General features: G+C 37.6%; 2 protein-coding genes across 2 annotated transcripts in view; one reads left to right on the top strand and one right to left on the bottom strand.

The window, feature by feature from the left end:
* klhl32 (kelch-like family member 32) overlaps nt 1-13,200 on the bottom strand; it is a 36,991-nt gene extending 23,791 nt beyond the window's left edge. Inside the window, exons 1-4 of the mRNA XM_036556741.1 lie at nt 13,030-13,200; nt 11,203-11,330; nt 10,088-10,182; nt 152-332 (exon numbers count right to left, since the gene is read on the bottom strand). Coding sequence (XP_036412634.1) covers nt 152-332; nt 10,088-10,110 — 204 coding nt within the window. The 5' untranslated portion in view covers nt 10,111-10,182; nt 11,203-11,330; nt 13,030-13,200. The remainder of the gene's footprint in view (nt 1-151; nt 333-10,087; nt 10,183-11,202; nt 11,331-13,029) is intronic.
* Nucleotides 13,201-15,903: 2,703 nt separating this feature from the next.
* LOC118797229 (calcium homeostasis modulator protein 5-like) lies at nt 15,904-21,746 on the top strand. The gene is made up of 2 exons (XM_036556505.1): nt 15,904-16,721; nt 20,150-21,746. The coding sequence occupies exons 1-2, from the start codon at nt 16,152-16,154 to the stop codon at nt 20,528-20,530; spliced, it is 951 nt and encodes a 316-aa protein (XP_036412398.1). The 5' UTR covers nt 15,904-16,151; the 3' UTR covers nt 20,531-21,746.
* The last annotated feature ends 6,218 nt before the right edge of the window (nt 21,747-27,964 follow it).

Genomic DNA, 27,964 nt, shown 5'->3' with positions numbered 1-27,964 from the left:
TTCACAAAGTAGTCCTAAGTTGACCGATCTCAGATCAGATTCCTACATATTTATGAAGCTTATTGTTACAAAAACGGATCCTAGGATCAGTAGTCCTGCTCCTGAGGTGGTTTTGTGAATACAAACCAGGATAAGGAGAGCAAAAACTCACCCTGAAGTAGTCGCTGCAAGCTGCCAGCACGGCTCTGTGGGCATGAAACTTCTGCTCTCCAGCCACCAGCGTGACATCACACAGCAGGCCGTCCATCCGCTGCTGGTTCAGAGCTGCCAGGACGGAGTGCTGGTGGGATTTGGACTGACACAGTCTCTGACCTGTCAGCATGGCCTGTGGGCTAACACATACACACATACATGCAGAAGTTTAAAAAATGTAATGTAATGATGCATCAATCTGAAAGTGGACATTCAACAGCAATTTTCTAATGCTAGAAAATGTTACAATCAATTATAATCAGTTATAAGAATATTAAATAAAGTAGTTGCCCTAGTGTGTTCAGTGTATTTTTAAATATAACCCTGAAAAAGCACCAAAACAACTGAATCGAATGTAACTGAATCCTGTTTTGCAGGGAGGGCTGGGGGGGCCTGGATCCCCCCTTGGTATTCTTCAGTTTCTAAAAAAAACAATGTTTTTTTGGATGCTGTGAAGTTAAAAGACTCTTAGCTAGTAATAGCTGTGAAAGAGCTACAGGAGTAAACCTCAAAAAAATACACTGTGAAAATAATATACATCAATACACATAACTAAATAGTGAGACTTTCCCACAGAGGACCCCCAAGACCTCTGCCAGAATTCAAACCCTGGGGTAAAGTAAGATTTCATGCTGAATTGTAGTAAGGTCATACTGTAAAACAAAATTACTTGTAAAACTTTACCTGTAAAATAACAGCAGTTAACTGGCAGCAGTTTCTCCAATACAGTGCTGTTTATTTACAGTGCTGATACAACATCTCACAATTACAGCACATTGCTGTAATAAAAAAAAACAGTTTATTACTATATTTTTTATATACAGACTTATATTTATTTATTATTTAAATACAGCATCATACTGTAATTCTTATATTCAAAATAAAACTGTAATTACATAATATACAAGAGTACTCGTATCTTACTGTTAAAAGTTTCAGGCAAGTATTACATAATGTTGAATTGCAGCAAATTCTAGCTATTTAAAGCCAGCACTATGACCACAAAGATCGCAAAGCTGAAAATAAGTCTGTTTTAATGTGACCACCATGATTTGAATAACAAAACATACAAAATGCATTCAAACATATCTTCTGGTTCAAAACTATATGTTAAAAGAAAAAAAATCTCATGTGAAAGGAACTGAAGAAGTAAAAAAATTAACTGAATTTAACATGTCTTTTTGAACATGGCTGTGCCTTCTTGACAACGACATTCACATGTTGAGTAAATCAAAATAGTCTGGCAACAAACTATTTTAGTTCTGGTTTTGAAGGTTTTTTAGTACTCTGCAGTATTTAAGACTTATGCTTGAACAGCAGTTGTTTGCAGTGTTTACACCCATAACATACACACAAGTACATTTACATTTATGTGAATATCCACAATATGGGATGCACCAACATTTTGTCCAAAAATGGTCAAAAGTGGCACTTTTGGTTTTTGGCCAATAGAGAAAAAAGGCAAAAAAAGATTAATTAGGCCTAGAGGGAGGTGTCAAAAGCTAACACTTATCAAAAATCTGAATGATAATGAAAATGAAAAATAGCGATTAAAACACTGTTTGTTCTCTTCGCTCTCCTGTTCTGGTCAACACAGAAGCATTCAAACAGTTCAAGCAGGAGCAGATCAACAGTAAAACATGGTCAGCAGCAGCTGCATTTCATACTATCTTTAGCTGACATGCTTTTTAACATTAACTGATTTAATGAAAATCACATAAATAATACAGTGTAACTGAATATCTCTTGGTAATCAACTTTTTTACTTGTTTTGAAAGTTGTGTCTTGTCATGTCTATGTGCATTACATATAAAAACAAGGTGTTTTCTGTCATAGCCGAGATCCTCTGGAATTCAGCTTTACATGCCTTTGGGAAACTGAAGTTTATTATCATTTTACAACTTTTAATATTTAATATTATTTAGCAAAATGTTTGAAGTTAAATTAGTCCTCTAGTTCTCTCCCCTTCTCAATATGTTGATTATCCCCCTTAAAGCATCATCGCTATTAATGCATTAATTCAACAGAACAAACAAAACAGTAAATTATTTGTTAAACAACCTTTTCTTTCAGCTTTTGGTTTTCTGCCAAGCGTGTCCTGAATTTCGGTTTTGGTCAAAAAATTTTATTTCAATGCATCACTAATTCACAAGTGCTCTGTTGTCTACTTGAAAAACTTCACTTTATGCCAGGGAAACAGGTCAATGTCTAAAGATACCATTAAACGCTAAAATGCTGCCAGAAGCAGGAGTCAGTGCTGATACATAAACACACATACATACACACACTGAGTAGTGTGAGTGACCTTCACCTTTCACCTTCTTGTTTGTGTATTTCTCTATAGTTCATATTAAAAAAATAATGAAATTACTAATGAACTGTTAACATGCTTCTGAATTAAGAAGATCATGCAAATTTATTATAATTTACTTTCTTACAGTTTTACAGTCTTACAAAGTTACAGTAAGAAACACAGTTTTTATATATCTTTTTCAATTCTTCAAAGTCTTTTTAAAGGCTTCCTTGTTTATGTATTCCTGTAAAGTATTTTGAAAGTCAGAAAGACATTTCATGGTTTAGTAATGCTCTTATAAAGGGCTTTTAAAAGCCTTTAAGACTGATGTATATGTAAACAAGCTCTGAATAAATGCTGAATAGGTGGATTTGTAATTGTGTTGGTTCTTGTGACATCACAGAAACAATGAAATCAAAACAGATTTTTTTGTAACTTAGTTTCTACAGTTAATGGAACGTTTTAAAAGTTTACAAATGCTTACATATTACAAGCTCCTTTATTTAAAAAGCAAGAGCAAATTTGGTTTCCCAGGATATGGACCCTTAAATTCCACTTCTTTTTAAATGATTGTCCTTTTATTAAAAACTCTGATCAATCTATTAACAATTTAATGTCCATATCTGAAATGGTTGCCTGAATTTACCTGAGCACAGATTTGCAGAAGAAAAAATCTAATTGATCACACTATATGGCTACAAAAGTAAGCTTTTGTCACTTTAATACATATTAAATTTATATCATATTAAATCATATTAAAAACCATATTAAACTGGTTACTTGGGACTTGTGAACGAGGGCGTAGCCAAGGGATGGCCGATGCCACCCTCCCATGAAGCGTAGCCACCCCTCTGGCCAGCCCAGTTAAACAAAGTGCACCTAAAACACTGTTTTAACAGCACCTAAATAAATCTCTACATCAGTGCATTACAGGATTTTCTGTTACCAATAAGTAAAAGATTTTTCACATAATGTAATGGAAAACAAGATAAGATCACTTTCCATTTTTCCAGAGTGAAACTGTATTTAAAAATGTGGTTAACTGATTAATAACTCTATTATTTTATTAACCTGCAATTAATTACGGCCACACTAATAATCTGCTTAGTACATTCAGTAGTGCTGTTCTCCGAGCTACATTAAATGAAGTAGGCTACATGAAAAAAAGAGCAACTAATTCTATTTTAACGTTGTATAGTAACATCTATTGTTTATCATTTTATTTAAATACTCTTCACAGCTGAGTACATGCGTGTTTTTAACTCTTTTGAATTGCCCGTCTCGCCAGCAAGACAAAATTCCATGCTATTTTTAAAGCATCACTGCTCCTCAGTAGCGAGAGCTAGAGAGATGAGGTTTTTCCCCTTGAAACTAGAGAAACATCCAAAATTGTCATTGTGGGTCATTTACTTCCTATCTAAACCTACACTGTAAATTTACAGAAACCATCCGTACCATTTCTTTGTACCTGGCACGATGCTTATTCAATCGTTTTGTTTACAGATCAGTTTAAATCAGCTGTCTTTATTTGTGGCATGTCATGTGACGTGTGGTCCACATTCTGCATTTGACTGACTTTGGTTTGCAAGCCACAGTGAATCAGAGCACATGATCTGGAGATTTAAAAGTCAAGGTGGGCACGCATTGGGAAACGGGTGCGCAGATTGGCTTCGGTTGCTGCAGCCAATCGGAGTTTCTGATTCAGAGGTAGTCACAGTGGGAGTGTTTTTGGGCAACTTTGAGAGAGAGGACAGAGAAAAGCAAGAAACACAACCCAAAAACAAAAAAAGAAACACGAAAAATATGGTTAGGAGGATTTTTTCTACAAACGAGGCTCTAGAACTGCTGTTCCATACAAACTCTTCACATCCCAAATCATGTTATTCAGAAAATGTGGGTGATTTTGGTCTCATCATGCAGACTGTGTAAAAAATACAAAAAATTGACCCCTTTCTTGTGCAGAGTTTGCTATGTGCCATTTTGTAACTAGACAGAAACTGCCAAGAGAACTGTCATAGAAGCAGTGTTCCACAAAAACACAGAGGGACACTGTCTAGAAAAAGGCATAATTTAAAAGCAAAAAGAAGAAAAACTGTATTTTAGTGTTTTTTTCACATTTTTATGTTAAGCTTTTCTTTTGATATCATGGTTTAACATTACTTTTTCAATAAAAACTGCAAAAAAAAAAAATCTCTTTTTTGTGGTACTGTGGATTTGTGGGCTAATTCACCAACATAGCGTGTATAAATATTTGTTGAATGATGTATTTTATTAGCTGCAGCCATTGCAGCTGAATCTGGGGATATGTAACATGTTATGGTGAAAAAAAAACAAAACAAAAGTCCAAAATGTAAAAGTATGCAAAGGTGGAAGTGTTAATGCAGGCAAGATTTCATCAGAGACGAATCCAGTGCTGAGTATAATTTCTAGCCAATGCTTATTCTCTCATAATGATACTTTATACCTTTTTTCCCCTGGCAGTTTGCCATCCTGAAAAAATGGCTGGGTCGCCCTCATTGAAAAGGTTCTGGTTACACCCCTGATTGTGAACAAAGGTATGAAAGTTACATGTAAGCAAAAGATCAAATCCATATTGTTAGATGTTCTTTGTCTATATAAATATACAAAATTCCATCACTTTAGACCAGTGGTTCCCAAACTCAGGTGCTTAAAGAATTTCTAATATTTGATGTTTACACTTAACCCTCTGTTGCACAATGTTACCACAGAGCAACAAACCCACTTTCATCACTTTACAATAACATTATACATATTTAACAACAAGACATGACAAGGTTAACAATAAAGGGCAGAGATTGAGTAAGTCAATATAAAGCATGTACTTGGTCATGCTGTCTCTAAGTGGACACTTTTAAACCTCTTTTTTAACATTCAGTATTATTTGTTTTTGTTCTGAGAATTTACAAAAATATGTTTGTTGCCTACAAGCAACATTGTGCGACAGTGAAATGGATTTAGCCAGTCACAAACCACTTCAGAGAACACAGCTCTATATCATCTCTTCCCATTGTCGTACAATGTTGCCTCAAGGCAACATAAACCAAAAGGTCTGCTGCACACATTACTATTTAATGTGTTTTTGAATTTAATAAACAGGTCCACATTATGCAAGAAAAGTGAATCGAATATTTTTTTTTTAAATTGCTCTCATAATGCATGCAGTAGAAGGTTAATTTAATAATCATTCTGGAGAAACCGTTCATTCAAAAGTTCGTTCATTAGCTTATCATTTCCTTTTGTAGGTGTGAAGAAGTGAATTAATTTAATACTCGTTGTTGAGGCCTATATGATGTTAGTGTATTCCAGTTTGTTTCACTTTTATAGCCATGGTTTAGTTCGAGGTTGTAGTGAGCTATTCATTTGGAGCTGTGCATTTGGAGCGCTTAGCCGTTAGCACTTTGGTTACATAGTGATTACTGTTTGTGCTGCTCCTTTTCGTTTAAAACTGAAGAAAGTTCACTCCTCTTCCTCATCCCTCTGCTCTGAGCAACACTTTGGAATGAACCCAGTCTATACAGGCCTAACATCACTTATTCAGTATTATTCAGAATATCTGGTGTGATGTGTGTCCTCATCATAAACATGTGCGATACATTAAGGAGGATTATCTAGAGACATTTTACAAGGCTAAATGTCGTACATATGCATGGCAATATGCACTTACATGCGTAAGGTGTGAGAGGGTGTATGTAGCAGAAGGTTTAATGTCTGAGGGGTTACACAACTGTAAAAAGGAACCACAGTGAATTACTCAAATTATGTAATAGTGACAGCTCTGCTCTGGACGACGACTTCCAGATCAGAAAGAGCATATCCAGATCTCGAATCACTGACAACAAGGGGTGCCTTATGTCTGTCTGAGGATACATGCAAAATATTTCAACCACAGATTTTGAATCAAACTACTGTCATTAGCTCTGCTGTGGTCAGTTAGCATCAGTCAGTGAGCTATTGTGAGTTTTCGAGCAAAATGCACAGCCAGCTCACATCCTCAAAGAAACATGTTTTTTAATCAGCATTTTATTCCCTGTCCGCAGAGATTACCAGCAACATTTCGAATATCAGCCATGATGTTAACTCATCACTGCAACGGTAGCAACACTGCAAGCAGTTATATGTCTACTAAGGTAGCTTAGCAATTCTCATTCTGGAGATGCAGCTGGCAGTGCGACCTTTTTAAACAATTTTTATATTTTATTTGATTTAATCTTTTCATAATCCCCCAAGACTATAAGTTTTGTTTACTTCAAATATCTCTCATTGGTTAGCGCTGGTTTTCTTTTTAAAACTGTCCACAGAGCTTGCTGTATTTCTAGCGTTCCCTATGGCGGGCAGGGCTGCCAGATTCAGTAAAAAAATCTCCAGACTATAACTGGCTTAAATGTCACCCACCAAACGCTGGAACTTAATAATTTTCTCCCATAATAGCATTTTCAAACTTTCCCAATTAAGCAGGAAAAACACAAAGCTGGCAACCTCACGGCATGCTGTACAAAACACTCCACAGGGGTGGATTTAGTGATTCTGGGGCTCAGGCAAAAGGCTGGTAAGGGGCCCTCTGGCTGCTCATTTAAAAACTAGTTCATGCTATGGGCTCCTAAGTGGAACAACCATCTACACTGCAAAAAAATATAATAGGTCTCAATTTGAGACTTTTAAGAATATTATAAGATTATTAAATAAGTTATAACTTATTTCTAGATTTTCTTTTACTAACAGAATTTTACTAAGTGAAATTATTGCACAATAATAATTCAAAGGTAATTTTGTTAAGTAACATAACACCATTACAGTTTAAAAGAAATCATTTGTAACCTGTACATTAATGCTAGCATTGTGTACAGTCTGCTGAGCCTGTGCAGCACTGTTCTGAAAAAACAAGGTCAGCTTTAACCTTAGTGCAACAACAATCAGCTCACTTTTCTCCCTCTTTTTGCATTTCTCTGTTATACTTGGATGACTTTATCTGATTTTCTCTCTTAACATACAGAAAATCACACGGAAGCATCTCCGATCCATTATGTAAATAATTACTTAACTGCCTTTTCACACCAGCCTGTCTTTACGCAGTTGTGTCATCATGGAATAGTTCATTATTACCATGACCAGGTGGGTGGAACTGCACTGACACTACTAAAAATAACAGCTATTCTTAAAATATAATTATATTTTGAAGTAGGTTATTTTACATAAACACAAACAGTATAAGTAATTTGCATTCTCATGGGGCCCTTGGCTCTTAGGGGCCCTAGGTGGCTGCCTACTTTTGCCTAGTGCAAAGACTGCCCCTGACTCCACAGCATAACCAATGAAAAGTGACAGTGTGGACTTTCTACATAAACATCTTCTCTGTAGGTGTGCACATGCTCTGCCCTGATCAGAACTTGTGGTTTGATTTGAAGCACATTTGTACTGTGTTAATTTCACCTATGGATGACAGAAAAATACTGAATAAAATCTTAAGGGGTTGGAGATGGTCATTTTTTTGGACGCGGAGCATGGCATCCCCTCACATGCCTGCTCAAATGAACCAGAAGTTAGAATGCATTTCTGTTTTATTTACATGCATTTGCATCAACCCAACTTCCAGCCACTGTTTTGAATGCTCATTTTTTTGGATATTTTATTGAACTTGTTACACTCTTTGGTATAAAACACACTGATACCTACAGTCTGTGTGCTGCTGTGTGAAAGCCTGTGTTACTGCAGTAGCAGCAGCAGCGTGCCAGATTACTGCAGATTCATCACTGCAGCGTCAAACCCCCAGGGGGAAAAAGTCTCTCTCTGACCGTCACACGCACACACTGCAGTCCACTGTTCACTCAAATACACCACCATGAACACTACATAAACAATGAACCCTTATGACCACCCTGTACACGCCAACCTGGTGAAAAAAGCACTTTTAATATTTTAATATTGTCTCATATTAAGCTGTTTTCAGCTGAACAAGTTGCCATATTCTGACAACTGAGGTAACTCAGTGGAAGACCATACTTGGACCACAATGGAAAATATGTACAGTTCAGTGCAAAAGTCAGTCAAGTAACTCAGTTTTCAGTGTAGGAAGACAATAGAAAACATTTATTTAACATTAAAATAAACACTTGCATTAGGAAGGGGAAAATAAACCAGAAAAATAGAGTGTTTCCAAAACTTGAGCTCAAAAATGAACACTGAAGATGGACATGTGACGTGGGTTTTATGGATTGATCAGTCTAAATTTGAGATCTTTAGATGTATCAGAAGGCAGTACATACACTGCCAAAAGCAATTAAAGACTCTTCGAACTAGGATGCATCAATACTGACACTGGAATCAGGTATTAGTCCGATACTGTGTTCACGTACTCGTACTCGTAAATGCACCAATACCAACATTCTGATACATGCTGTGTAAGCCGAGTGCACACTGCCGCGCTAATGAACAAACACTGTGAACGAGGCTCTGCTCACACAGAGAACAGTTACTGACTCTGTGACAGTTGGACACAAAGCCGTCAGTCATTTCAAACATTCCGCCTTGGCAGATTCTCTCCAGGAATACACTGATTTTAACCCATTTAAAACACACACACACAAACACACTCACAACTGCTTCCCCAGTACGGGTGGAGACACACATATAAACATTAATATGGTGATTTTTTGTAAAACAGGCTGTAGAGAGACGTATTGTCTTACCGTGTACATCACTGCCTGGCTTTCAGCTTCAGTGCAGTGTTAACAGCGCTTCTCAGTACTCGGAGCGCAGCATGTTATTTTGAATGAAACAACTGTATTTCAAACTGTCTGTAGACAGAGCTGTGTGTAGAGGCTGAGTTTCATGTAGAAATCTTTGCCTTTGTCTGCATACGATGGTCTATTCAAATGTACAATGTGTATCACCAAAGAACAAGATTTCTAAAATCACACAGTGGCTTTAGAAGACATTCAACTACAGCTCAACCAGCCACACAAAATACTCCTAACAAGACGTAAAACTCGAAACATAAGCTCTTCAGATGCTTTAGCTCTAAATGTGATTCCTGCTGTCACTGAGCTACAGAGACTGTTGCTGAAAGAGAGAGGCAAGGAGCAAAACTATGACTTTTACTTGACTTACAGAAGTGCTTTTCTGAATGCTCTTCTCCACTGCAGTGCTACTTGATCAAAGGTAATTAATGTAGCATAGCTAGCTAATGCACATCATTTAAAATCAGCTAGATTGTAATGTTTTAACTGTTAAGGTACCTTGCACTCATTTACCCTGACAACTACTTCATTCTAATTAGGTTACTCAGTGTGGTATCGGACACGGTATTGTTGAGTACTAAAAAATATGTACTAATATGTACCAGCCTTGTGGAATGAATGAAGGCAAAAACTTGTAATATTCAGGATTAGTTGTACACACACACACACACACACACACACATACATATATATATATACTCTTTCATCACAGATATCATATGATGTCATCAATCATTTTTTGCAGTTTAAAAAGCCCCTTTGCATTGTTTTCTTAAGACATCACTACTGTGTTACCATTAGCTGGAGTTGAGGTGTGTGCAGCAGTACAGAGATGAGATGTTTGTACCTGGGAGGGGGCTCAGAGGGCATGCTCCTGAAGGACAGAAGAGTCTGCTGGGACTAAAATACACAGCGGGGGCCACACTGAGCATGTGCAGAACTCTACAGGGAGAGAGAGGAAAGAGTGATTTAGGACAGAAATTCTCAACTTGTATTACCTCAGTAACCACATTTATCTGCCATTAAGTAAAAAAACCAAATGCAATTTAACTTTCTAACCCTTCAAATGTGTTTCACAAATGATCTGTGCAGTAACAGGCTCTGCTAATACCTCGTTACACAAAATACAACGTGGTTTGTGGTCCATTTTTCTGTCCTGTCATTTTTACTATAGTTGGTGGCATACTTTACTTTCGAGACCATGCTGACAAAAATTAGCTGCTCTGACATATTGTGACATGTATGTTTTATTAGGCTAACTCATAAATCTAAAAATAAAAGTTAGACTTTCTGAAGGAGAAGAATACAAACATGACCATGCCTGTTTACACTAAAATACAACAATATAATACAGCAGACGAATAGCAAAATGGGTTACTTAGCTAACATTAGCTGCCATAATGGGTTAGCTAACATTAGCTGCCATTCACATTGATATTAGCTCCTGACGCATATTCATTTAATGTTGAATGATAAACTGGCTCTTTTAGCTAAAGATAATTACCTAACATCTATGGTAAGAAGTATTCCTTTGCTAGGAACATTAAACTGCTCAATGCTAAATGCAATCATCTAACATTGGCTAGCTAGCTAAATTAACCTTAGCCATGTTTTTTTTTTTTGTTTGTGTGAGTAAAAGGGGTGGAAGGATAGATTCATGGACCCACTCCCCCTCCTGTGTATCCAAAACTACACCCTTGAAATACATAGAGATAAAGCCAGAGAGATAAAGGGCTTACTGTGGCTAGCAGCTATGACGCTAATCTTTCTCCAACTTAATGAAGCTGAGGAATCACATTACATGTCAACATCATGGTGGCGTCTGGTTTCTCAAAGCTGTTCGGCCTAATGGATGATCATGTAGTAACAACAAAGAGCCACAGTCTGAAACACAGTCCAGTCTGTAACAGGAGAACGCAGTGTGTGACCACAAAAAAACCCGCATGGTCACTCCAGTCTCACCTTAACACAACGTGTCTGCAGCTTTACCCAGACGCTCAGATCAGCAGCAGCAGCAAATTCACAACCGCTTTCTGACCCTCGGCGTCGAAGCCATGTCCCTGTAGCTATTGATCTGATTACAGAGTGACCTTCAGACGGACAGGAGGACAGAAAGAGAAAGACAGAGAGAGATTATTAAATATTACCACTAGACAGATAACTTGCTAGATATACTTAATCCTAATTGGCATATTCCACACGAATTACATCAACCCCATTATGGTAAGTAAGTAAATGAAAGCTGGCAGATTCTGATAGCGACTGCTTTACATCCAAATTAGCCGACAGATGATATGGCAGATTTTTATAAGCCTTTTTAACCTCAAGCTCAGACTGTGGGTTAAATGAACACATGAAGCACATTAGTGTATTTCTAGTACTTTCTATTAGCCTCAACATAAATAAAATGATATGCTCTTTAAAAAATCTGAGATTTTAAATTCATAGCTGTTTAGCACAATGAGTCATGCATAATTATGCTCCAACACTGTGGTAAAGGTGTAGCAGCAGAATTCAAATACAGCACCACTTACCTGCCCTGTATTATTTGCAACACAGATCTGCCAAAATACAAATAATGAATTGGCTGATTGCTGATTGTGCTCAGAGCCAAAATCTGGTCAATTCTGACTGTGCACCCTTAATGTGTTTTATTTATGTTGAATGGTATCCAATTGAAAAAAGTCAATTAAATAAATCACATTCTGTTTACAGATGATTTACAAATGAAATACTCAAACAACACTAAATGTTTACAAATGTACTTGAATATGTGCAGCTGGGTATTTATATATAACAGGGGTGCCCAAACTTTGTCTTGGGGACTCAAAGGGCAGTGTTTGCGATGGGCTGAGGGCCACGAAGACAAAATAATATACAAATAAAGAGGGTAAAATTTTTTTAAAATGTATTTTTCAGCATTACACTATATTTTATGACTGAACAAAATAAAAAAAAATGATAAAAATTAAAAGGAAAATAAGTTAAACATGTTATAAAAGAACTTTGTGGATGAGGGCATCAGGTTAGGCTAAATTTCTGGTGAGCCAAATAACGGACTCCAGAGTCAACTTGGCCTGTGTGCCAGACTTTGGGCAGCCCTGATATATAATTTAGTCCTTCAAAATAATTTTATTACTACTTTCATATTACAGTATATTACCCCTATCATTACTATTCTACTACTATCTGTTATTATTACTCCTATGCCTATTCTTATAATTGGACAGTCCAAGCTGAAACTGGCCTGTGTAACACACAACACTGACGAAACGCAATGCAGCAAAGATAATAATATATCATTAGAATAAGCTGGTGAATGAGCTGGTGCCCCCAGCACTGTTATTTGTGCGTGCAATGAACACAAGTCACACTCATTCATTCATTCACTCATTCATTCATTCATGCATTGCCTGAATTCGTTCATTTTCGCATGGATACATGAGCTCGCATCGCCCACGCTCGTGCAATTCGTGCCATCTCAGTTGACAAAGGGGTCTCCTAGCAACAGGGCAACCAAAACGGCTGGTTCGGGGTAAAAAACACCAAAACACAAGTTCGTGTTTGCACCGTCTCCTCTCTGCACGCATCACACACACACGTACAAATAAACCCCACCATTTTGGCTCCTAGCAAAACATCTAGCGTTCATGTGACGGTTAGCACATGCATGTCCGTCCAGTCGGGAACATTTCAGTGTTTTTCTGCTCCTTTAATGAGCTGATGAGGTGGGTCAGGTGCGCTAGAGCAGGAAAACACTACGAGGTTAGTACAGGCTGTTTTATTTACCTCCTCATCCAGCGCTGTTCTGCCTCTGCGAGCCTGCCGCTGCTGTTGCTTTTTGGACATTACTGTCGCACTGACTGACTGGTTACAAGGCGCGTGCTGATCGCCGAACTTGGTCCAAGCGTGTTTGAGGCTGCAGTCACACGCATCCACCCGTCAATACATCCATCCATCCATCCGTCCAGTCTCCGCCTCTCCAGGTCATGTGCGCTCAGCTGGGTCATGTGACAAGCATTTTTAATCACACCCGTATTCCGGAAAGCCCCGCCCTCCCCCGCTGGGATTGGCTAGTAGGTCATCCTCGGCAGAGCGCCGATGAGAAGTCTGTGTACTACGGCTTTTATTGTAAGGCTGCGTCCAAAACAGCTCTCTAGTATATTATACTGTGGCGCCTGGGTTCCCATGATGCTTTACTCGTGCTTAGCTGGCCTATATTTAGTTCTGAAAAGAGTAAATAAAGGTTTTCGGTTGCATTTTTGAGTATGCCAAGGTAGTGTTTACAGGTTATGCGAACACCCATGTTTGTGTCCTTATTCGTAAATTCGGTCGGAAGTTAAAACTTCCATCTTTGAGAGAGGAGAAAATCAAGCTGATGTCCTACAATTCAAGCTGATGTCCCATAGCTGTCTTACAGCAGTGTATATAGAAAAAACATCACTGTTGGGCTGCTTTTTGAGATTTATGATGTACGTGGTTGAAAACCACATCAGTAGAAACCATATCCCTCTGAAATTAACAACAAAAAAATCAATAGAGGCTTTCAGTGCTAATGTCCAACCCTAATGGAGAGAGACTCACTCACAGTGGAAGAAACAGGGAACAGCAGGAATGAATCACAACATGCGGTTATGACATAGTGGTGTCTGTGCCTAATAGGGAGGAGCAGCACGTGCATGCGTGTTTTGGGACATATGGAACTTCTTCTACTTCCATACTGAGTGTTTGGGTATCAAAGCACTTATGTGGAATAATTATGTGGAAAGTTGCCAACAATCTGATTAATCCACTGCTGGGCTGCTTTTATAAGATTTTATGGGAGCTCCAATTTCCTCCTTACCCCAAATGCAGTCAATCAGCCAAGACATATTGGGTGTTGTTACTTTCTTTACTTTTACCCTGGACGAGGCTAATGTAGCTAACAAGTAATGGAAGCTTAAACCCCACCGATTAGCACTGAGCAAATTGCAGGCCTCCCTCACACACTTGCCTCAAACTGTGTTGAATTTTTAAAGCTGTACCTTTGTAAGATTTTTTGTTAAAACTGAAAGAAATATCATTACTGAATCAGGAGAAAAAACAATCTAGTAAAATATGGTGTATGTGCACTGCTGCAAGTCACCCTGTAAAATCTAAAATAATAATAATTTCAAAGTAAGCAGCATTGGGTCAGATTTGGCGGGAGTTTTTCAGATCACGTCATGTGTCTTTACATATCAACGTCACACGCACAGGCTCAAAAAGAAAGTCCAGCTCAAAGCTTATAGGTCTCGATGCAAAATCAACAATATAGTAAATATAATACAATATCATGAAGATATTATGACAAAAGTAGATCATTCACTTACTTATTACTTATTCTGAAGACATGTCCTTTTTTCTTTTTGAATACTCTTTCAAAATATTTTCAAACATCAGTTTCAACCACTCGGGGAAGGGGTGCAAAGCACAACCAATGTTCCAAAATGTTCTTCTGTACTTTACATGCAATTACACATTTCCACAAACTTCCATAGTGCAGCTTTAAGCAAACACAAAAAGACTTGCTTATATTATTGTATGACATACTATCTATGAAAATCGACAAAAGTAAGAACAACATTTAGGATTCAAGATGGTAAATACTACTATTTTCATCTCAATGATGAATTTTGTTCATTTATAAAATAACAGTGTGTCAGAGACCAATTGATTGAGCTAATAGAAAGCTATTGTCTGCAGATTACCAGTCTTTTCACAGGGCCATTCTATTGTCTACATGAGTTAATCTCAGGATAATGATGTCAGCTAAAGAAATTAACATAAATGCAAATGTGAGGTAATTTACAGGCAGTATGCTAACTTACAAATACCAGCTAGTACATGACTAGCCAACACAGCTTTGAACAGTTGTACACAGGTTGAATCATAATATTTTTAATTACAACACCATAATGTTTACTTAATTGTGGAAAATCTGTGTTTTGGAAGTGACCATCTTTAACGTTACACACTGATTTTTAGACTTTGGAACACATTTACTTTAAAACAATGATATCTAACTGCTTCCCATTTGGTCATGAGGGATTTTTTATTTAAAATTTTAACTCATGATAAATCTAAATCTATCAACCTCACTTTAAAAAGAAATTTTAAAAATCTGAGTGTTATTTTCACAAGTAATAGACAAGTAATACTAACAGAAAGTATTGCAATGATTTTGTATTTAACTTATTACTATCCCTATTAATGCATTGGGTTTAAACAGATCATAACGTAAGCCTTGTAAATGTCTATGGTCTGAATACTTACTTTTTTTTTTAATTGTCAGACCATGGGACCAAATCAGTACAATCATCCATACACAAAGAGAGAAAACTGAAACAACCTAAAAATGCATACCACACAAACAAAGAAAAAAGAATGATATTGGTGTTGAATAAGAGGAAGTTTTTATTAAAATCATTAAGGACTGAAGACTTTAGAAGTAGTAAACAAACTAAATTAAACCCTGTAATTTACCACACAATAAGTGTGTATATCCTGTATTGCCACCCAATGCATGCTTTGTGGTTTTTATTGCATGTCTGGCCTGACAGGAAGTGTCTTAGCTGAAACCAGATGAGCCAGTTTAGAACCCAGAAGAGGGAGGAAGGGAGGGGAGAAAGATAGGGTGGAGTTAGCTAGAAGGCAAAAGAGAGAGAAGGAGAGGCATATTTGGGAGAGGAAGAAGAAGAGAAGACAGAGGACAAGGAGAAAAACAAAGGAGAATGTGAGGAGCTTCTAGATTTATCTAAAGAGATCTATAGTGGCTTCGAGTTTCAGGCTTATAGAAGTGTGAATATAGAGACTGCAGTGTGATTGTAGATAGTAGAGTGCCTCAGCCACCAATTCTATTAATCTAAGAAGAACTGCAGAACATATTTTGGATGTCCTTTGCAGTTTTAAAGCCTACAATGGATTCCTTTACCACTGTGATTCGCTTCCTGACCAACCAGAAGACCACCATTGGTTATGGTGTCATGGCCATTGCCACCGTTGGTGGGGAAAGGCTTTTTTCATTGTTTTCTTTCCAGTGTCCCTGCAACACTGAGCAGAATTTCAGCTATGGTCTGACGTATATGCTCGGGCCTGCCTTGGTGCTGCTGACAGTGGGTTTGTTTCTCAGCACGTCTCTGTGGCGCCTTTACACAGGCTGCTGTTTGAACCCCATGAAGCTTTGCCCCAGGGGAAACTTTATAGGATGCACGTCCATCCTTATCAGAGCTCTGGTGGGTGCTCTAGTAGCTCCAATCATGTGGCTGAGCGTAGCTCTGCTAAATGGAACCTTTTACGAGTGCGCAGTCAGCGGGCTAGAGGATAAGGTGATTGTTGACCTTTTCTGTAAGAACAAAACCAGCACATGTAGAGCGGAGTTGGCCAAAGTGCCATGCAAAACATCAAATTTACCTGTAGCTGAGACCAACGACCTGCTGCTGATGCTCAGAGCGCAGTCTCAGGTGAGTGCATTTGTATACACGTATGCAGAAGAAAAATATATGAACATGTACTTCCTGCAATATTTAAGTAACAGAAGACTGGAGGTGGTGTGTTATGGTAATCATCGCCACAGCTGTGGTTTGTTTGCAGTAGATCATCACAACTACAGTTTTATTGACCATAACAAGTGTAAAGCAAAGAAGCCCAAAACAATGTTTTAGATATATATATAGCTGATGTGAACGTAAAATATAGCAGCTTAGAGTAAACTGGTGATCAGCGCAATGATAGTATGGTGAAAATATTATGTCATTATCAGATATAACAACATGGATAGAGCCCTTTATACCAATCAGATTGTGTGGGAGGAGCTATTCATGTCAATTCAAATTTATTTGTATAGCACAAAGCAGCTTTTCAGAAATCCAGGACCCTAGGATGCAATCAAAGTGCAACAGTGGCAAGGAAGAGCTTCCTAAGAACAAGAGGGTGAGACTTTAGGAGGAACCATGACGCAAAAGGGGAACCTTTCCTTCTCTGGCCAACAATGGATGGCAAAACAATAACATAAGCATTGATAATGATGAATGATAACTGATGATTGATTGCTAAGTGATACTTATGAATAAGTGAAAATTAATGACTTATGTTAGAAGTCTATCAAAGTTTATCTTAAAAAAAAGGTTAGCCAAACAGAATGAGAACAATTGCCATGGGGGCTCAAGGGGAAAAAGGGCAACACAAACATGTAGGAAATATAACTGAATGTACAGCATATGACACCCTTTTTTCAAAAAGACAATATGTCAGTCAGTTTGGTGTCTGAGGTTTTCTTTTAAACACTCGATGAGGCTAATATAGCTAACAAATAAAGAAATTTATACCCCACCAAGTAGCATTGTGTGTTTGTGCAAACTCTACACCTAAATCATCACACATTTGCCTCAAACTGTATTGTGTTGTTAAATAATCTCAAATAGACCTGCTTATGTTGTTTTTGACACTGTATGACATATTGTTATTTATAAAAATAGAGAAAAGTACACACAAAATTCAGGATTCAAGATGTCTTCAACTATTGTTTTTAGCTGCATGATGTATTTTTGCCCATTTTATAGATAATAGTATGTCAGAAAGCTAGTAGAAGGCTATTGTCTGCATATTACTAGGTTTTCCATAGTGCCATTTTTACTGTCTATTTTGTATCAGAATAAAGATGTAACATAAATGCAAACTTAATGTGAGATCAAGCAGTTAAAGTCAAAGTTTATTCATGTAGCGTTTTTTTTACAACAGTGGTTGTCGCAAAGCAGCTTTACAGAAAAATCCGGGTCCAAGCCCCCATAAGCAAGCCAGTGGCAACAGTGGCAAGGAAAACTCCCTAAGAGAAAGAGGAAATAGCATTGAGAGGAACCAAGACTCAAAAGGGGAACCCATCCTCCTCTGGTTGACACCGGATAGCAGGGAATAACGAAAGAGCAATATGCAAAGAGAATAAGGTTTTAACATTAGTGCAAAACATTAAAATACAGAAAAGCAGTTTCTAACACCCTTATCAAAAAGACAGTCATGTTTCAGAGGAAAGTAAATGCAGTGTTAAAAGTCTTTCCCAAAGCAGCTTAAAATGATGTCAATCCTGCCATAACAGGGCATTGAACCCTGTCTTTCACGTATAGGGCTACAGTGTTAACCACTACACTATCTAACTGCATACTACACATATGTGACTAACAACTCGTCTTTTAAAGCTTAACATTGCTTCACAAAAGTTACAGATCCATTTAGGATCATCCAAAACACAATATATGCTGATTTTTTTTTTTTTCAGCATGTTTAAAAAGTTATTAGCGCTGCTTAGTGCCAATGTTATGTTTGGCTGTTGTTCAAAATAAGCACGTTATGGAATGTGAATTAAACTTTCTTAAAATTACATAATCAGTGTTTTATCAGTGGGACTTCCAGTGATCTGGTGATGCAGAGTGAAATGAAAGGTCAGAATTTTAGCACAAAACACAAAAATGAAGAAACTTGTAGAACCCAAACATATTTGTTTACCTTGTTTTTCAATCTCAGTTTTTTGTGTAAATATATGCTCATTTTGAAATACATGCCTGAAACACGTTACAAAAAAGTCAAGAATAAGGCAATTTAAGGAACACTGTGAAGTTATGTTTGAGGTATGCAAGTACATTTGAGTATTAAGGGGGCATCCAGGGGAGAACTAGTCCTTTATAAGTGAGGGTGCCACTTTGCCAAAAAATGTATCAGCAAATGTTCCAGCAGTTTAAGAACACTGTTTCTCAACAGTGTAATGGTAAGGATTTTAGGTATTTTATGCTCTACTGCATAATATCATCAAAGATCCAGGGAATCTACAGAAATCCATGTACGTAAATGGCAAGACCAAAAACCACAACTGAATACCTGTGACCTTTGACACCTTTGATCCCTAAGACAGCACTACATTAAAAACTGGCATGCATCTGTGATAAACAACACCACATAGGTTTGGAAGTCTTTTCACAAACCATTTGTCAGTAAGCACTGCTCATCCCTGCATCCACACATATGTGTCAAGTGTACTGTGCACACCTGAAACATGTATATTAACAATGTCCAAAAACTCTGCCAACTTCTCTGGGCTCGAACTCAACTAAAATAGACAGATGCACAATGGAAACATGTATTGCGGTTGGACAAGTCACCTTTTCAGATTATTAATGAAAATAATAGATATTGTGCTCTTCGACCAAAAGAAAGAAAAGGATCCTCCAGATTGTTACCAGCATAAAGTTCAAAAGCCAAGGTCTGTCAAGGGTTTGGGGAGTATTAGCACTTATGGCCTGAGTAACTTCAACACATCTGTAAAAGCAGCATTAACACGGAAATATATCTACATGTTTTGGAGCAACACATACTGCCTTCTAGATAAGATCTTTTTCAGGGACTCCCCTGCTTGTTTCAACATGAAAATGCCAAGTCACATTTTGCATGTGTTGTAAAAACATGGCTGTGTAATCAGAGAAGGGTGGTAGACTGGCCTGCCTGCAGTCCAGAATTGTCTCCAACTGAAAATGTGCAGCACATTACGGTGCTCAAAATAGGACAGCAAAGGCCCCAAAAGGTTGCAAAGTTGAAAACTTGCAATAAAGAAATATTTCCCTTTCAAAACTTCATCAATTTGTGTGTTAAACATCAAATATCATGTTTTTTGTACTGTTTCAAATTTACTAAGTCAAACTGAATTTACTAATCACTGCTTTCAAATGTCACTGACTGGTCACTTTATCAGAAACTCTTCCCTTCCTGGTGTGCTGTTGATGCATAATTTGTGTTAGTCCTCTAGTCCTTCTCTGATGGTCAGTTTCTGAACACAGAGCCACTCTTGGGTGGTGGATAACTCACAGCCCTGTGGTTTCTAATAAACTCACTGTGTTTATGTGTTTAGATCCTGGGCTGGGTCCTCATTATAACATCAGCTTTGGCCGGACTGATTGGGACATGCTATAAAAACTGCCGCTCTCAGGTGAGTTACCTGCAGCTCACTTTCTGGAAGATCTACATGCAGAAGGAGAGGGAGAAGTTTGACTCATTTGCAGAAGACTACGCCACCAAGCTGGCCGAGCGGAACCTCAAGAGTTTCTTCGACGATAAGGACCCGGAAGCCTTTCCTTTTCCCAATCACACAGCCTGGGAGCAGGTTTCAGCTGTTTACACGTATAAACACAGCGATCAGTGCTACAGCACCCTGCAGAAATACGTGGAGCGACCTGATCGAGATTACAGCACAGAGAAAACACCGCTGCAGATGGAACACAGCCTGGAGTAGAGACAGTAGGAATAGATGTGGACTGATTTTTGTTATCTCCTGAAATCTACTTAATACTTGTGTGTGGTTTTATATACTAAAAACATTATATACATTATATACTAAAAACATCATAATTCATATTTAAATGAACATTTCTAACCTCTCTTTTTGCCTTAGAATTAAACAGGCTACGACCCTGTGTGCTGGGATTAGTTTTCAATGGGGAGGTGGGGTAATGCCAGTTTACCTTAGGACGTCTGTGATGTTTAAAAGTGATTTGCATGGGATAAGAAATCACAGTCTGGGAATGGCTACTTGATTTACACACACCACCTTCGCTCCAGGAAAGAGTAGATAAGATGTTGAAACATTTCATTTAGCCATTATTTTGTTTACTCTTGCCTTTCTGTCTCAAGTGGATGCAGTGTGTTTATAGCATCAGCATTAGCTTGGAAATTAACTGCATAAAATCTAAATTCTTCTGTAATTTTACAAATGCTAAGTTGTTGTACGTGCGAGACAGGACAGTAACATTATATATATCGGCTTGAATTTAACTGCAGAGAAGAATGAGGCTTCTTATTCGCCAGCTTCTTGTTCAAATTTTCTCATTCCACCTTAAATTCAGCAGCTTCATTCTGGCGCTTCAGGTCTTATAGTAATAACTGCCACACTATTTAAGGTGGAATGGGAAAATATGAACAAGAAGTTGGTGAATAAGAAGCTGACTTCAGTTTCGTCAGATAACTTGAGTAAACGCTCCTTCAAATGTCTTCATACTTAGGAAACTCATTTTCCACAAAATATGATAGCATTTCACCGACACGTCGATCTGCAAAGGACTAATATAAGCTGAGGTCATTTTTAGGGCTCATTTTACAGAAGGTAAAAGAGGTCAGAATCATAAAATGACTGACATGGCGCATTCAGACATGATTAAAATCACTAAGAAATGCCAGTAATAATTACATTATCCCCCTTTCTCATGTAAAACTAATCCCATCCAAATAGGGCTTAACACTGATATATGCAAATAAGCTCTGTTCAGATTAGTTGCCCTATATTGTGGCTTATTCAAAAAGAAGTATTGGCTAAAATGTAAAGTAAGAGGGGCTAAGTTGAATGAGCACTAAATATGTGATGTCATATGGTACATTTTGAAACTAAAACAAAATCTGTACTTAGTATATCAAGAATAAAAAAAAAATAGAAAGAAAATATCTTTAAAACTTTAGGTTGAATATGATCTGCTGAAAATCAAATTTACACTGTTTTCTCATTCACCCCAAATATAGCTGATCAATAAAGATGTGTTTGGTGTCTGAGGTTTGCTTCTTTAGACTACATTTGGGATGAGGGGAAATTTGTGTAAATATGAAATAAAATGTTTTAGCCAAACTGTTGCTTTAAAAAATGATAATTCTGCCGTTGCAAGCATGTATTACTTTTTTAAATGTTTAATTATTATTTCTTTTACCTGCCTTCTTTGATTGACTGCCTTAAAAAGTTAATAACATCCACAGTATAATCTCAGGTGTCCGAAGTTTACAAGCTTTCGCACTTTGTACCAACATTCCTACTCTGTAAGACGCCATAAGAATCTATAAGAATCTAAGTCATTGACAGTATATTACATTATAGGCACTTTCTCACTTACCCTCTTTAATACAATCAAAATATTAGTATGGATTGTTGTGGTGTGAACACCACAACATGCACTAAACACATAAACCATGGACCTCTAAAATCACATGTTTCGGTCTACTTCCAACTGAGCTGGCTAGCTTTTTTGAGGGATTAGACAATGTGATGAGAGCACCACCACCTCCTACACCATCGAGAAGCATTGGGTTTCTCATGATTGTCCTCAGATGCTCTCATTATGAGACTGATGAATGGATTTTTGAAAGGTGGGGCCAGTCATCAGCAACCTGACTGGTTAAATTCAAATTGACACATAATTACATGAATCAATCATAAAGAAATAGACATCAAGTAAGGTTTATTTTTATTGTTTTAGTTGTGATCCATGTGGACATTAAGTGTCTGTTTTCATACAATACATTGGTTAGGACAATATATTTATATAAAGAATATAGATCTGGGGTAGATCTGAGATATTATGCAATAAATAAAAAAATAGCTTGTTTAATGGAGACAAACATGGAAGTAAACATGGAAGTGCCTGTATCCCCATCAAATCTCTGAACAAGCAGTTAAAACCCATGTGAATAATCTGGTGCACTTTAGATGCTGCAATTTGAAACCAGCCAAACCAAAAGAAAACCAAAACGGTGTTGCAGACTTTAGCAAATAAACAGTGTGCAAAAAGCTTATGAGTAATATATATGACTGCAACAATTACGTGTTTATTGCAAAATCAATGCAAACTTGAGAGATGCTTTAAATAGAAATTGCTTCAATTAGCTATTAACTGTCAATAGTGCCTAGTGTTTTTGTTTGAAAAAAGCGCAGTTTCAGTACTGCCCTGTGCTTCATTACATGCAAAATTCTAAGGAAATCACTCCTCCCTTAGTTATTGTTGCTACATCTGTCAAATTCTCAGCTCATGCTGCCTGGTAGGATCCGTAACACTAGTGCTAACAGACCAAAAGTTGTAGTTTAAAGGAAAATTAAGAAGCACAGAAAGAATACATTCAAAAATAGTTCTGAGGAAATTAATTAAACATTTCATTATTACATTAATTAAACCAGGGAATTTTTTTAGCTGCTCAATATTAAAGTGGCAGGCTTTCATGTTGAAAAAGCAGGAGATTTTAGCGACAGTGTCAACCCCTTCTGATGATTTCAAAATGCAACACAAGTAACACAAAAGTTACAAAGCTATCTCACTAGCAGGCTACCCAGCTAGAAAAACTAGCATAGATCAGCATAGCTGGTCACCAGCAAAACAAGCATATGTTGTGTTTTGGATGCTGGTATGCTGGTCAACCAGTATGATCATGCTGGGTGACCAGCTAAACCAGCACCAGAGCAGCATAAATTGGCATAATCCAACTCCGACCAGCAAGGAATGTTTGCTGGTCTATTTTTTTCAGCAGGATAGCAGTCTTAGCAAATAACCTTGGAACTCTGTATGGTTTCAATATTGCCTTCCCTTTCATTAAATTCAATCAAACACTTTTCTTTCAAATCTTCACTTTCAACATGTATGTGTAAAACCAGAAAAGAGAAGTTGCAAGTGGACGCATGCCATCAAAGTAATGTTAGGTGCTGAAAAGGAATTGCCATTGTTACAGCAAGCTTTAATGAAACAACGTAAAGAATAGCATGTGTACAAGTGCATTAATATTTATTACATGAAACACGAGCTAACTGATCTGAACACTTACCTATATTGTTTATTGTTATTTTACTTTTTCTTTTCTGCTTCAGGAATTAATTCAAACAGCTCCACCCTCCAGATGATCAGGACAGCATGTGTCATTGATATAAATATTCCTCAGGAAAATCTTTTCACACTTGCTAGTCTAAGAATTCCGACTAATTTGCTGCCACTGCCGGTCTCACTGCAGGTTTGTTGTGAAGAATTCTGTCAGAGCTTTTCTTTTGCTCGATGGAGGAAGGAATGTTGTGATTGGGTGAGAGGTGTGTCAATCATAATATTGCAAGGTTTGTTGGTTTACTCTTAACTGTACAGCTGTGCAGAAAGCAGTGCATGAAAAGACTTTACAATCCAGTATTCTGTGGCAGGGCAGCACGGTGACGCAGTGGGTAGTGCTGTTGCCTCACAGCAAGAATGGCCTGGGTTCGATTCCCGGCTGGGCGACCAGGGTCATTTCTGTGTGGAGTTTGCATGTGCTCCCTGCGTGGGTTTCCTCCCATGGTCCAAAGACATGCAGTCAGGCCAACTGGGCATGCTAAATTGCCCCTAGGTGTGAGTGTGTGTGTGACTGTGTATATCTGTCTGTCTGCCCTGCGATGGACTGGCGACCTGTCCAGGGTGTATTCTGCCTTCCGTCCAGTGACAGCTGGGATAGGCTCCAGCACCCCACTGTGACCCAGAAGGATAAGCGGTTTAGATGATGATGATGATGTATTCTGTTGCATCTGTAGCATATATCTCATTACCACAGAAAATCAATTTCCTGTATATAAAAAGGAACTGACAATGAATATAAAAAGGAACTGATTTCTAGAAAAGCATTAAAGACGAGGCTGAAGCAACTGCCCATCGATTACTATTGTAAACTCAGCAGGTAGAGTCAGTAGGCCTTGTTTTATTTTAATTACTGTCTATGCTATTTTATCATATGCTAAAAATTTACCAGACAGAGATCAGTTTGAAAAACACTGGAGTTTTCGTCTAAAATTACTAACAGCCACAAGATGAGTCATGCACAAACACTTTTCTGTGATGAATCACTTTGGCATGCCTTCATACCATGTGACTCCAGTTTTGATACGCACTTCTGCTGACTCTTTAATACTTTTAATTTGTTATTTAACAGTTAAATGATCTGTGAATGTTCATTTTGTTCCTAATTTTCTCTGCTAAATTGCAGGATTTCTAAGAAAAACAGGATTGTTTATCAAAGGACAAACCAGTGAAAAAGCTGTCTATATGATGTCTGTTATTGTACAATCTTTCATTAACAATGAGTCACTGACCAACCACTAATAAACAATCCTTGTGAAAAAACAATGTGTAGATATCTCTTCTAATTAGTAAATTCATTTACGGTGCCCTCATTGCTGACACAGCCGTACAACTGCAGCCTTACCAATAGAATGTGACACTCTGGAGCAGCCACATATAATCCTAAAGTAATATAAGCCGTCGCACATGTTCGGTGACTTTGACCACTGACTTAGCGTGTCATAGCACGCCACTCAGTATTTATTTGCTATTATTATGTTAAATTAAGTCATATTGAGACTGCAGAAAGCCATATACTGTGACAACTGGGAGCTCAGAATTTTCCATCTCGCTCTTCTACATCCCACCTAAAAGTTTTATCTGTTTCAGATCGGAAATGGAGGCTCACAATACTAGCACTTCTTTGGCTGCTGTGTATGAATAAAAAGCTCTTAGAAGTGTTTACAGTTGAATTGAAGAGCTGTTCAGTTGTTTTAGTGCTTTATTTATTTTAAATGTGAAAAGGCTAATGCAATTCACCATTAGCATAATGTTGACACCAAAAGCGTGGTTTGATTAAAAATCTTGGACAGAAGAGCACAACCTTGCAATTGTCCGAGTATCCCCCTGTGTTTGTTCACATTATACATCAATTGCATATCACACACAAACAGAAACTCAAGAGACACTTTTTCTCTGTTAATGTCAATGTAATGCTGGAATTACATCATGGATTAGCAACTCAGAGAAGTCAGAGTTCTTGAGAATCTCTGAATGGGAATTATGAGCTTGAAGGAAGTTCAAATGGATTTTTCCTGCTTGGAAGTCGGAAACTCCCTAGTCGCTACGTTGTCATGAACACAGCAATAGGAATAAAACTTACACAGAAAAAGGCAGTCAGTTATTTAAATAAACAGACAGGTGCTAATAGTCTACCTCTGTTAACTTAACTAGCCTTGTTTTCTTTTTCCACTTCTTATCTTATAGCTGTAAAACAGTGAGTTTGTGAAGGTTGTAAACTGATACCAAACAGGAGAAATTATGTTGACAGGTTTATTTCATAAAATTTATATGAGTAGAATGTACAAATGAACTTGAGCTTTAAGTTTATCTGCGCTCTCACTGTGAGGCTTCCTGTGTGGTACAGCTGTGATATATGCTAGTGATGCTACACACTGTGCGGCTCTCGCATACTGTGGCACACAAAATATTACAACCCAATACATTTTGTTCTATACATTTTAACTCCGAGTGTCACTGGATCCTCTGAAATATGAGGTTGTTCAGGAGCTGAAATACAACTACTGCTACATGCTAACACTGCTACACACTGAACTGACATCATTCACCTGGCAACCTCACCAAAATACCTCACACATACCAGCAATCTTTGTCTTTTGAAAAGGGTTTAAAAGGTATTTAAGCATGCAAATGGTTCTTTGAGTGTTCGCAGTTCTATATAGAACCACTGTCTTTACTAAAGAACCCTTAAAGAACCATATTTTTATGAGTGTATTAAAGTAGCCTACAGTTTGACCAGCTGGTGTTGTTGTATAACTGCACTGATTTTTAAAAGTAGACTTATTTTCATTCAGTGTCATTTCAACACGCAAAATGTTAGTAGTTGTTTGTAGTGTTCATATTTCATATTTCTACTCTTAAATGTCCTCGTAATACAGTGAATCCCGTGACACAGGATGTACACAGGACAAAACAGATCAGATTTGGACCATGTCTGTTGACCACTAAAATGTGTGGTTTTCAACAAAAAGCCATTCATCTTTCTCATTGAGAATCTACTTAGACCTGGAGTCCCTAATATGTGCAGCACACAGGCTACAGAATGAAACACAGCTTCAGAAGTCTATGCCAAGCATCAGCTAGAGGGGTATAAAACCCCCCAACATCGGGCTGTGGAGCAGTGGAACTGCTCTTTAGAGTGTTTTATGGAGTGATGGAGCTCCATTAAATAAGTTGGGGTGCCACTTGTGAGACTTATTAAAATGGCCTAAATAAATCAGCCAGGTTGCTTTGCATAATTGATCTTCTTTGTTGTTTCTGAAGCAATTTGGTCACATTTTCTCTGGTGGGGAAACCGTAGGTTTTAACCATGTAGTCTGCCTACATGCAGGAAACCAAAGGCTCGCTTTATAACCACATAAAGGAAGGAAATGCTGACTTTAAAATGAGGGTACAGGTTTCAATCAGCAGAAAGATAACTTGTACTAAGAGTTTCTTATGATTTTGCAGATTCTGACTGTTGATAGTACAAACAACTTTTTTGCACGTTCAAGTGTCAGCTTTTTATAAATTCAATTCTAATGGGAGCATTTTTTATTATTTTATTATGGTAGTAAAAAAAGCTTTGGGCTACTACCATCGCCAGATGCAATAACTGTAACTTTATTGTGATTTATAAGAAGTACTTGGGTACTTGTTCCAGCCAGTCTGAGTCTCTTTGAATGCACCTATTAACAGCCGATCTTCAAATCTGTGAAAGAATCAAGTGAGATTTGCTGAATTGACTTTGTTGTCCTCAGGAACGAAGATTGTGGAGGCATTTGCATCACGTATTAAAGTCAATCTGAAACCAAAACAGACATTTTTACCTTCGTGCTGGTCATGATTCATCATATCATTTAAAAGATAAAATTCTTGTTTTTCCCTAATGCCCACCTCTAAAATGAGTTTCCTTGAATACAATTAGAATTTGTTAACAAAATGAATGACCAATGTCTTTTGCAAGTTTTCAATGTGATAAGCATTAGATGGAAGAGCAGCAGTGTCCCAGTATCAATTTACAAAAGTTTTAGAGTTATTGCAAGAAAACCACTGTCACAAAAAAACAAACA

Source organism: Colossoma macropomum, unplaced genomic scaffold (assembly GCF_904425465.1).
Source record: "Colossoma macropomum unplaced genomic scaffold, Colossoma_macropomum, whole genome shotgun sequence".
NCBI classification, from domain to species: Eukaryota; Metazoa; Chordata; class Actinopteri; order Characiformes; family Serrasalmidae; genus Colossoma; species Colossoma macropomum.
Note: the sequence above shows the minus strand (reverse complement) of the source record. Positions and strands in the feature narration are given on the sequence as shown.

What these genes read in the sequence shown, in the direction of transcription:
- LOC118797229 (XM_036556505.1), top strand. Translation starts at nt 16,152, where the DNA reads ATGTCCTTTGCAGTTTTAAAGCCTACAATGGATTCCTTTACCACTGTG. An exon ending in TGCTCAGAGCGCAGTCTCAG is followed by an intron (nt 16,722 to 20,149) that starts GTGAGTGCATTT and finishes TTATGTGTTTAG; the next exon opens with ATCCTGGGCTGGGTCCTCAT.